Raw genomic sequence first — 12,011 nt, 5'->3', positions numbered from 1 at the left:
GATGAACAAAGATATCTGGTGAACAAAGATATCGGGTGAACAAAGATATCTGAAGAACAAAGATATCTGATGAACAAAGATATCCATGTTCTCATGTGTTTTTAACATTTTAGCTCCGTGTCATGTGTTCAAACCAAACCGGTCCAGCTAGCCTCCTCTAGGACTGTAAGTGCGTGACTATCCGTGGTGTTACGGTACGGGTGCTCGGAGCGACCAAAAAGGACCAAAAGAGACCCGACTTCACCAAATGGGTCATTTAATAGAAGTATAACAAGTAGAAACTACATTATATTACTTATTATATGAAACTCTATTCTAATTCTATATTCCCATTGAGGAGGTGGAGTGATATTTCTAGTGATGATGTCAGTTGACCAATCAGATCTCTGGGGCGGAGCTACCTGTTGTATAAACACACTTGGCAGACACAGAGATAGTCTGGAAAACTCCTCCATTTCTATATAGATGATGAATCACAAGCAGCTTTTTAAAGGTTTTTTTTTATTTCAAAAATAGAATAAAAAACATTGAAAAAAACAACTTTTCAGGCATTTCATGGCATCTGTAACTAAAACAGCATCAGGATGTGATGTGAGCTCAGCAGAGACTTCCTGTCTGTGTTCATTCACCTTCACAGTGGGGGGGTTGATCATGTGACATCATCATGTATGAGTGGTCTGACACATTTACATCAACCACATCTCATCATAGGAGGGGGACTTCTGACATCACAGAATTAGTTCTGATGGCGTTCACCCAAATACTGAACTAAAAAAATAAAAAGTAACACCCCTCCACACACACACACACACACACACACACAGACTGGAAAAAGCTACTAAGTGGGAAAGGAAGTTGTAAACTATTTTTTTTTTTTTTACACTCAATAAAAACATTAAAAAAAATAAAAACCCTGTACAATCAAAGAGGCTCTGTTCCATCAGCAGTGAGCTCAGTGTTGCCCCCTGGTGGACAGAAGATGTACTGTAGTCTTACAGTGATAAATACCTCTAGCTGTGTTTCCCTTCTGATACTTCCTGTTCTTCTGGTCGCTTGGACTTGAATGGACGAGATTCATATTTTCTAATATAATAAAATGAAACATTTAACAGCTGATGTCTATGAGGTCAGCAGGCCGAGAAAAATGTCCACTTGTTGAAGGCAGCACGTGGGATCCTGAGCACTTCCTGTTTGTCCAGTGACAGCAGAGGCTTTGGGAGAAGTGTGTGTGTTTATTTGTTTGTTTGTTTGAGGGGTCAGAGGGGCTACGAGTCTTTCAGCATGCTGATCTGAGCAAAGATCTTGAGCGCAGGTCCCAGTTTGATGTTCATGGTCCCCATGAGATGATCCTCCTTCAGCAGCAGCAGAGCCTGACCGTCGATCTCCTGACAGCGGAACTCTTCGGCGATGTCCAGACAACCTGCACACACACACCGCAGTTAGAGTACAGTCAACCATCAACCATCAGTGATGTCATCAACCATCAGTGATGTCATCGTTGGTTTGTGAACGTTATGAATCCTCCAGTTCAGATTCTGTCCGTCACCATCTTGCTAGTTCGGAGCGGTTTGGAGCAGGAAGTGACCATATTTGGACGAGCTGGGGGAGGAGCCAGCGGTGGATCTGACCGATCTGATCGGAAACCTGACGATACTACGTCCCGCCCACCGATAGCTGTAACCTGACTGCACCACAGGCCTGTCAATCAAACAGACACGCCCCCAAAACCAGGTCTTCTTGAATCTTCTTTTCTAATGAATGAGGGATTATTTTCAGATGGACCTCCAGAAAACTAAGAAGAAGGAGTGACTTTAGCTAACAACACCGAGATAACTGATGGACACATTTTATTCACTTTGGATTTGATGAGAGAAGTTGAATGGGAGTCTATGGAGCCGGAGGCTTTTTGGAGCCGACCTCTAGTGGCACTCGCTGGTATTGCAGCTGAAGACACTTCTGGATCAGAACCGTTTTACAGACCTGAAGATACGAACTCTTTTATAAACAGTCTGTGAGGATGACAGTGTAACAGAGACAGTGGAGGCCACGCCCACCTGGCAGAGAGGAGATGAACTCGTAGACATCCTCTATGTTCCACCTGCCGGGGTCACTGGGCAGGAAGCTGTGGGGCAGCAGGGAGAGCTCAGAGCCCGGTACGGGAGGAACCCGCTGAGCGGGGGACAGAGGGGACGAGGGGGATGGAGGGGACGGAGGGGACGGAGGGGGCGGGGGTTTCTCGTAGCCGGACAGGTCTGAACACTGACTGGAGTCTCCCAGTGCAGGATAGACTGAGTGAACAGCAGCAGACTTCTGGACAGACGAAGAGGAAACATCAGACTTTAAAATGCACTCGCCACAATTCAAGAAACAGAAAAGAACATTTGAAGGTTTCATTTGTTGTTTGTTTGCAACACGGATCCTATTTACATCTGAATACATCCTTTTCCCAGCACCTGTATGTCTGACTGGTTGACAGTAAGGATGAATTCCCAGCTGTCTCACCTTCTTTCTGGACTCTAAGCTGCTGGCTTTGAGGTTCCCGTTCAGCGCTCTCTGTTTCTTCAGGTTCTCCTGGGTGGTTTTGCGGTTGGGGAACAGACCCATCCTCTTGGTGCAGCCCACGTTGTAGCTACGAACACAGTTAATGAGGTCAGCTGATCCACCCGGAGGTCATCTACAGGCCAGTTTATTCACTCCACAAGCTTCGTGTGATTCACTGGTAACGAACATGATTTATCTTATTCTGGCCCACAAGGTGTCGTAATAATAATAATATTATATTTCAGGGTATTTCTATCATAACAATCTTCTTGAACTACTAAAAATATTTCATTGTTATTTCAAGAACATTCAATTACAAAAAAATGAGTGTTATAGTTTTATATATAAACATAAAAGTAACTTTTTGCCTGAAAGTTTGATCTAAAAACTAAATATTTCTTGGTTCTTCAGTTTATAAACAGATTCTGGATGAATCGTGCTGTTGAACTTTTAATAAACTGAATCTGTTTGTTAACTTGTGTTTATATCATATTAATAACTTGATCAGCTTCACAGTTTTGAATAAAGGTCTAAACCTTTTGGATAAAGTCATATTAATTTAAAAAATGGTAAACTTTCTATTCTACAGCTGGAATTAATGAATGAGAAACACACCTGAGCATCATTTAGATGGATATGAGAATGAGATTGGAGCATTATTAAAGAGATCAGGGTCAGAGTCAAAGTGAGAATGATCTTACCGTTTAGCACACACGGTGGAACAGAACCTCTTGGACCTCTTGAAGATGTAGGCGAAGTCCACACGGCCGCACAGCTCACAGGTCAGCATGGGCTCCTGCTGGGTCTTCAGCTCTGACACACATAAGATACAGCGGTGTGAAAAAGTGTTTCCCTTCCTGATTTCTTATTTTTTTGCATGTTTGTCACTTAAATGTTTCAGATCATCAAACAAATTTAAATATTAGTCAAAGATAACACAAGTAAACACAAAATGCAGTTTTTAAATGAAGGTTTTTATTATTAAAGGAGAAAAACAATCCAAGCCCACATGGCCCTGTGTGAAAAAGTGTTTCCCCCTAAACCTAATAACTGGTTGGACCACCCTCAGCAGCAACAACTGCAATCAAGCGTTTGTGATAACTTGCAATGAGTCTTTTCCAGCTGTGGAGGAATGTTGGCCGACTCATCTTTACACAGTTGTTGGAATTCAGCCACATTGGAGGGTTTTCCAGCACCAACCTCCTTTTTAAGGTCATGCCACAGCATCTCAAGAGGATTCAGGTCAGGACTTTGACGAGGCCACTCCAAAGTCTTCATTTTGTTTTTCTTCATCCATTCAGAGGTGGACTTGCTGGTGTGTTTTGGATCATTGTCCCGCTGCAGAACCCAAGTTGGCTTCAGCTTGAGGTCACGAACAGATGGCCGGACGTTCTCCTTCAGGATGTTTTGGTAGACGGTAGAATTCATGGTTCCATTTATCACAGCAAGTCTTCCAGGTCCTGAAGCAGTAAAACAGTCCCAGACCATCACACCACCACCACCATATTTTACTGTTGGTATGAGGTTCTTCTTCTGAAATGCAGTGTTACTTTTACGCCAGATGTAACGGGACACACACCTTCCAAAAAGTTCAACTTTGGTCTCGTCAGTCCACAGAGTATTTTCCCAAAAGTCTCGGGGATCATCAAGATGTTTTCTGGCAAAAACAAGACGAGCCTTAATGTTGTTTTTGCTCAGCGGTGGTTTTGGTCTTGGAACTCTGCCATGCAGCCATTTCTGCCGAGTCTCTTTCTTCTGGTGGAGTCATGAACACTGACCTGAACTGAGGCAAGTGAGGCCTGCAGTTCTTTGGATGTTGTCGTGGGGTCTTTTGTGACCTCTCGGATGAGTCGTCTCTGCTCTCTCGGGGTAATTTTGGTCGGCCGGCCACTCCTGGGAAGGTTCACCGCTGTTCCATGTTTTCTCCATTTGTGGATAATGGTTCTCACTGTGGTTCTCTGGAGTCCCAAAGCTTTAGAACCTTTTCCAGACTGATAGATCTCAATTACTTTCTTTCTCATTTGTTCCTGAATGTCTTTGGATCTCGGCATGATGTCTATCTTCTGAGGATCTTCTGGTCTACTTCACTTTGTCAGGCAGGTCCTATTGAAGTGATTTCTTGATTGAGAACAGGTGTGTTAGTAATCAGGCCTGGGTGTGGCTCGAGAAATTGAACTCAGGTGTGATGAACCACAGTTAAGTTATGTTTTAACAGGAGGGGGCAAACACTTTTTCACACAGGGCCATGTGGGTTTGGATTGTTTTTCTCCCTTAATAATAAAAACCTTCATTTAAAAACTGCATTTTGTGTTTACTTGTGTTATCTTTGACTAATATTTAAATTTGTTTGATGATCTGAAACATTTAAGTGTGATAGACGTGCAAAAATATTGGAAATCAGGAAGGGAAACACTTTTTCACATCACTGTACATATGTACACTGTAGTGAGGTTTCATTCTTGCAGCAGGTTCATGATCATCACAGACTCTGAATGTCTCCCCATCACGCCCTGACATCAACTGGAGTCTGACATCACCTTTAGTCTGACATCACCTTTAGTCTGACGTCACCTTTAGTCTGACATCACCTTTAGTCTGACATCACCTTTAGTCTGACATCACCTTTAGTCTGACATCACCTTTAGTCTGACATCACCTGTAGTCTGACATCACCTTTAGTCTGACATCACCTGGAGTCTGACATCACCTGGAGTCTGACATCACTTTTAGTCTGACATCACCTGTAGTGTGACATCACCTTTAGTCTGACATCACCTGTAGTCTGACATCACCTTTAGTCTGACATCACCTGCAGTCTGACATCACCTGTAGTCTGACATCACCTGGAGTCTGACATCACCTGCAGTCTGACATCACCTGTAGTCTGACATCACCTGGAGTCTGACATCACCTGGAGTCTGACATCACTTTTAGTCTGACATCACCTGTAGTGTGACATCACCTTTAGTCTGACATCACCTGTAGTCTGACATCACCTTTAGTCTGACATCACCTGTAGTCTGACATCACCTGGAGTCTGACATCACCTTTAGTCTGACATCACCTTTAGTCTGACATCACCTGGAGTCTGACATCACCTTTAGTCTGACATCACCTTTAGTCTGACATCACTTTTAGTCTGACATCACCTGTAGTGTGACATCACCTTTAGTCTGACATCACCTGTAGTCTGACATCACCTTTAGTCTGACATCACCTCTAGTCTGACATCACCTTTAGTCTGACATCACCTCTAGTCTGACATCACCTCTAGTCTGACATCACCTTTAGTCTGACATCACCTCTAGTCTGACATCACCTCTAGTCTGACATCACCTTTAGTCTGACATCACCTGTAGTCTGACATCACCTGTATAGTCTGACATCACCTGTAGTCTGACATCACCTGTAGTCTGACATCACCTTTAGTCTGACATCACCTGTAGTCTGACATCACCTTTAGTCTGACATCACCTTTAGTCTGACATCACCTTTAGTCTGACATCACCTGGAGTCTGACATCACCTTTAGTCTGACATCACCTTTAGTCTGACATCACCTTTAGTCTGACATCACCTGGAGTCTGACATCACCTTTAGTCTGACATCACCTTTAGTCTGACATCACTTTTAGTCTGACATCACCTGTAGTCTGACATCACCTTTAGTCTGACATCACCTGTAGTCTGACATCACCTTTAGTCTGACATCACCTCTAGTCTGACATCACCTTTAGTCTGACATCACCTCTAGTCTGACATCACCTCTAGTCTGACATCACCTTTAGTCTGACATCACCTCTAGTCTGACATCACCTCTGAGTCTGACATCACCTTTAGTCTGACATCACCTGTAGTCTGACATCACCTGTATACCTTTCTGACATCACCTGTAGTCTGACATCACCTGTAGTCTGACATCACCTTTAGTCTGACATCACCTGTAGTCTGACATCACCTTTAGTCTGACATCACCTTTAGTCTGACATCACCTTTAGTCTGACATCACCTGGAGTCTGACATCACCTTTAGTCTGACATCACCTTTAGTCTGACATCACCTCTGGTCTGACATCACCTTTAGTCTGACATCACCTGTAGTCTGACATCACCTCTAGTCTGACATCACCTTTAGTCTGACATCACCTGTAGTCTGACATCACCTTTAGTCTGACATCACCTGCAGTCTGACATCACCTGTAGTCTGACATCACCTGTAGTCTGACATCACCTCTAGTCTGACATCACCTTTAGTCTGACATCACCTTTAGTCTGACATCACCTGTAGTCTGACATCACCTGTGGTCTTGGGACATTGGGAGGATGGATCTGTGAAACTGTCGCCCCAGTGCATGCTGGGAGGCTCCCGACACACCCACTTCCTGTGCTGTGACAATGCGGTGCGTTTACCTTTGGGGGACAGGACGTCCATCTTGGAGTCGGCTGTGTGTCTGCGAAGGCTCTCGATGGAGAAAGAAGGACGTTCCACCTGCAGACAGACACAGGAATCACTGCACCTGACCACCGCCACAACACACAGCACTCACAATATAGAAGAAGAAGAAGAAGAAGAAGAAGAAGAAGAAGAAGAAGAAGAAGCGTTCTCCTTCCAAATCACATCCTTTTTATTTTTACTACCAGCGTGGCGCTACAGATGAAGCAGAACCTACTGAACGTGAAAATAAACTGTTTGATTCAGAGACGTCTTCTGCTCCAGCATGTTTGTGTGTTGTTTGTGTTGTTTGTGTGTATGTTTGTGTGTTGTTTGTATTCTTTTTTGTGTGTTGTTTGTAAGTTGTTTGTGTGTATGTTTGTGTTGTTTGTGTGTTTGTATGTTGTTTGTGCTGTTTGTATGTTGTTTGTGTGTTGTTTGTGTGTTGTTTGTATGTTGTTTTGTGTTGTTTGTATGTTGTCTGTGTGTTGTTTGTATGTTGTCTGTGTGTTGTTTATGTTGTTTGTGTGTTGTTTGTGTGTTGTTTGTATGTTGTTTGTGTTGTTTGTGTGCTGTCTGTGTGTTGTTTGTACTGTTTGTATGTTGTTTGTGTGTTGTTTGTATGTTGTCTGTGTGTTGTTTATGTTGTTTGTGTGTTGTTTGTGTGTTGTTTGTATGTTGTCTGTGTGTTGTTTGTGTTGTTTGTATGTTGTTTGTGCTGTTTGTATGTTGTTTGTGTGTGTTTGTGTGTTGTGTGTGTTGTTTGTACTGTTTGTATGTTGTTTGTGTGTTGTTTGTATGTTGTCTGTGTGTTGTTTATGTTGTTTGTGTGTTGTTTGTGTGTTGTTTGTATGTTGTCTGTGTGTTGTTTGTGTTGTTTGTATGTTGTTTGTGCTGTTTGTATGTTGTTTGTGTGTTGTTTGTATGTTGTTTGTGTGTTGTTTGTGTTGTTTGTATGCTGTCTGTGTGTTGTTTGTGTGTTGTTTGTATGTTGTTTGTATGTTGTCTGTGTGTTGTTTGTGTTGTTTGTATGTTGTCTGTGTGTTGTTTGTGTTGTTTATGTTGTCTGTGTGTTGTTTGTATGTTGTTTATATGTTGTGGTTGACTGATTGGGCTGCAGGCTGCACACAGACTCAACATACCTGGAGACGTGACACATGAACTACAGGTGAGACGTTTGAAAACTGCACTTCTGGACTTCTGCTGGATGTTTCCACATATTTCTCTTGTTTCCACTCACAAAAAGACTTTTGATTTTTGGACACGTTTGATCAAAGCGGTTCAACGTACCCACGATGCCTTTCTGCTGTGTGGCTTCACTAAACATAAACCTGATCACGATTATAACATCATGAGAAGGTGGTTTCACATCATCCATGTTCATACGTTATAATGTGATGTCATGCAGAGGGAGGTTCAGGTAAACCTATGTGTGTCCTAACGTCTGCTGCCAGGTGGCGTTCAGGGACTCGTGTGTCCTCCTAACGTCTGCTGCCAGGTGGCGTTCAGGGACTCGTGTGTCCTCCTAACGTCTGCTGCCAGGTGGCGTTCAGGGACTCGTGTGTCCTCCTAAGGTCTGCTGCCAGGTGGCGTTCAGGGACTCGTGTGTCCTCCTAACGTCTGCTGCCAGGTGGCGTTCAGGGACTCGTGTGTCCTCCTAAGGTCTGCTGCCAGGTGGCGTTCAGGGACCTCAGGTGTGTTTTGAAGTATAAACGGACTTTAAACTACCATTTAAACAGGTGTTCAGCTTCATCTCCTGATGGAGACAGAGTTTCTGAATCTGCTGTAAAACCGACTGAATGTTTCTGTGGTTGAAGACTTCCAATCAGTCAAAACGGTGAAGGCTGCTTCTTTTGGACATTATTTCCATCTTGTGATGTGACTGCACAGATGAGGGTAAAACCAGGAGCAGGTTTCCATGGAGACGAGGTGTGTTATGTGTGATATGTGTGTTACGGGACTCACGGGGAACGGCTCGGCGCCCTCCTGGATGACGAAGCCCTCGATGAGGTGGGTGAGGACGCTGGTCCTGACTAGCGCCTGGGCCGGTTTGCTGTCTCCATGGTGATGGCTGCTGGTAGTGTTCCCGTTCCCAGAGGTCATGACTGGAGCCCCTCACCTGTCAACACAACGTTCACACAACGTTCACGTCTTACTGCTCGAGATATGAGGAGTTATTTTAACTTTTGAATTTAGCACAAACACAGTTAATGAAAGCAGATTATATATCTGCTTTATTTCTGGGTTGTTTTACCAGGATGTGTAACAGTGACAGGATAAAGTGTCCCTGTGTGTCTGTCTGTCCTCACAGACCTGTATAATAACGGGGTTGTTGTTGTTGTTGTTGTTCACTACCTGCTGTGCACCTTTACACTCCAGCTGGTAGTTAACAGTTAGTTTATTTTCATCAGACTGGATTTCATCATTTACAACAAGCTGCCTCCAGTCTCATTCAAACCAACGTGAAGGCTCGACCCGTGTTGTTTCAGTGAACTTAAAGATGGATGAGCTGGAACTTCTGAATGTTCACGTATGAATGCAGTAAACCTGCTTGTTGGTGGTCCGTGTGAATGAGTTAAAGTCCAGATTATTTAAAGACGCGGTTTAAAGTCCTTTCAAAGTACTTTTCTTACTTGTCGAGTCGGAGCCGGCCGGAGGATGTCGGGGAGCAGCGCTCCGCCGCCGGACGACGGTCGACGGAAGAAAAGCTCTTTGTTCCGCGGCGCCGCACAGCGCGTTCATTTACTGCCGCTCCGCGCGACCACACGGAGGGCGGCCCCGCCGACACCGGACCGGACCGGACCGGACCGGAGCGGACCCCTCAACAGCGAACCGAGTCCCAGGAGCCTCCCCCCGTTACACGAGGACCCGCGGAGTTAGCCGCACATTCATACCGGTTCCTGCTCACCGTCCCGCTCCGGGCCGCAGACCTCCAGACCGCCGCCGGTTGAACCCCGGACGGAGGCACGTACAGCACTTCCGGCGTACACCTTCACAATTAAAGCCTGTAAAGTTACAAACACAGAAGCACATTAATAAGTCATGCAGTCATTATTATCAACAGACTCAACCTGGGATTTACAGAACTGTACTTTCATGTTGGTAAACAGTAATTTCACAACAACAACAACAGAAATATTATCCAGCCCGAGCTTTAACTCAAAACTTAACTTGCTTGGTTGTTTGAAAATGCTGATACCTGTTACCTTATTTTATTCTGTTTTAGTCATTGGTGTTAGGATTATTTGAGTTTTCATCATCTTCAACAGTAGAAGGTGGAGAACATCTGCCTCCACCGGTTGGAGAACATCTGCCTCCACCGGTTGGAGAACATCTGCCTCCACCGGTTGGAGTAAGAGGAGAGCAGAGAGAGAGAAAAACAGCATGGAGAGACAGCAAGCAGTAAACAAAACGTTTTCCCCCTATGCAAAGAGAGAGGAGTGTTTATTCATAATAATTTATTTTGTTATTATCATCTGCCAATTTTTTATTTATTCTTATTTCAGTTATTTCATTTCATTTCCATTCTATTTGAAAACATAGAGTCGACTGCACTTCCTGTGTTAAAAGTCTTATGCTGACAAAGATCTCACTGAGACGCTAGCACAATATTATTATGTCTGTATTTCTGATGATGTGCCATTATCTCCTTGGAGAACAGTGAAGTTACTGTGGTGTAGAAATACAGCATTTATCATTATGTTTTTGGAAAAGTTTCATCGATAGTCTGTTTGCTTCATCTGTTGTTTATATTGTGAAATAAGTGAGATTTGGTCAGGTGCTCCACCAGGAGACCCAACACCTTAGTCCCAGTTTGAATCCTGAACATGTGGCTGAAAGCTGCAGACAAACTAGTGAGACGACCTCCAGTAAATTTCTGACTTTGCATTACGAGCTGTGCAGATGTGCATTCGTGTCAGTCGTTGAGGTGAATGTAAAATAGAAGTATAAAACAAAGTGTACTTTTTTAAAATGTTTTTTTAAATTATTGATTTTGTTTGATTTTTAACATCCCATCGTGACAATAATAGTCTGCCCCCCCAAGTTCCCCCCCCAACCCCCCAATACCTTTATCATTAATATTAATACACAATACAAAAACACAAAGCACGATAACAAAATCAAAAGTCCAATGAAGCTCTTCATTCAAAAATCACATCACAAAATTCATTCAAATATTTATTTCAGTCTGCTTCAACATCAATCCGGCGCCGTTCCAAATGTTGTGTAGAACCAAACAGTCTTAATATCTGAATATTTTATAAGTCCACATAGGTTTTTTAAATTTTATTCTTAAATACAGAGACAAACGATTGAAACCATTGAAATTACATCTGTGGATGTGGAATTTGGCAAGAAAAACTAAAAGATTTTTATTTTATTTTTTTAATTATACATTGTCCCATTTACAATTAAACAGACCAAAGAAAACACCTTTAAAACAAAGAAAAATCGTCTTAGTTCTTGCTGCATCCACTTACAAACAATGTGACGTCAACACATTGAAGGCCGCTGATTGGTCATTGCGGAATCAACATTTCTGGCGCTGAATTTTGATATTTGATTTCGACTATCCTATCTTTAAGTGTGAGCAATAAAATTAAAATAAAATCCTGGCGGTGTTAAGTGGGAGGAGCTTCTAATACGTAGACACAAATTTATTAATGTTAATTTCACATTTAACCTAAATTAAGAACAATTTAGTTGTGCTGGATATTAATGACATGCATGTCAGAACAAATCTTTTATGTTGCTTCATCCATTTTACAGGTTGATCAACACTTCTGACAATCAATCACCGAAAGTAATTTAAAATCAAACTGAATTGAATTAGTTTAAACAATGAGAGTAATTTTAAACAATGTGCTTTAATGAAAACAAGTTGTTGTTTAGCAGCCAGACCACTTCCTGTTTAGCGATTTTACCAACAAAATAAAAGCGAACAAATTCATAACCGACATTGCTAGTTTAAATGTTAATTAGAGGACTGAGAGCATAAATATTCTGGGGAAATCTGTACTTAAAAGCTGAATCAGAAATG

General features: G+C 42.8%; 1 protein-coding gene across 1 annotated transcript; it reads right to left on the bottom strand.

Moving 5' to 3' along the window:
* Positions 1 to 341: 341 nt before the first annotated feature.
* phc2a (polyhomeotic homolog 2a (Drosophila)) lies at positions 342 to 9,905 on the bottom strand. The gene is made up of 7 exons (XM_069725222.1): positions 9,604 to 9,905; positions 8,936 to 9,089; positions 6,949 to 7,027; positions 3,243 to 3,354; positions 2,503 to 2,629; positions 2,055 to 2,310; positions 342 to 1,420 (listed from the first exon to the last, which is right to left on the bottom strand). The coding sequence occupies exons 2-7, from the start codon at positions 9,071 to 9,073 to the stop codon at positions 1,266 to 1,268; spliced, it is 867 nt and encodes a 288-aa protein (XP_069581323.1). The 5' UTR covers positions 9,074 to 9,089; positions 9,604 to 9,905; the 3' UTR covers positions 342 to 1,265.
* Between the last annotated feature and the right edge of the window lie 2,106 nt (positions 9,906 to 12,011).

The sequence above is a fragment of the Brachyistius frenatus genome, unplaced genomic scaffold (genome assembly GCF_029030835.1).
Source record: "Brachyistius frenatus isolate BFR_SWC_R1_liver_20210118 unplaced genomic scaffold, ASM2903083v1 Contig_414, whole genome shotgun sequence".
NCBI lineage: Eukaryota > Metazoa > Chordata > Actinopteri > Embiotocidae > Brachyistius > Brachyistius frenatus.
Note: the sequence above shows the minus strand (reverse complement) of the source record. Positions and strands in the feature narration are given on the sequence as shown.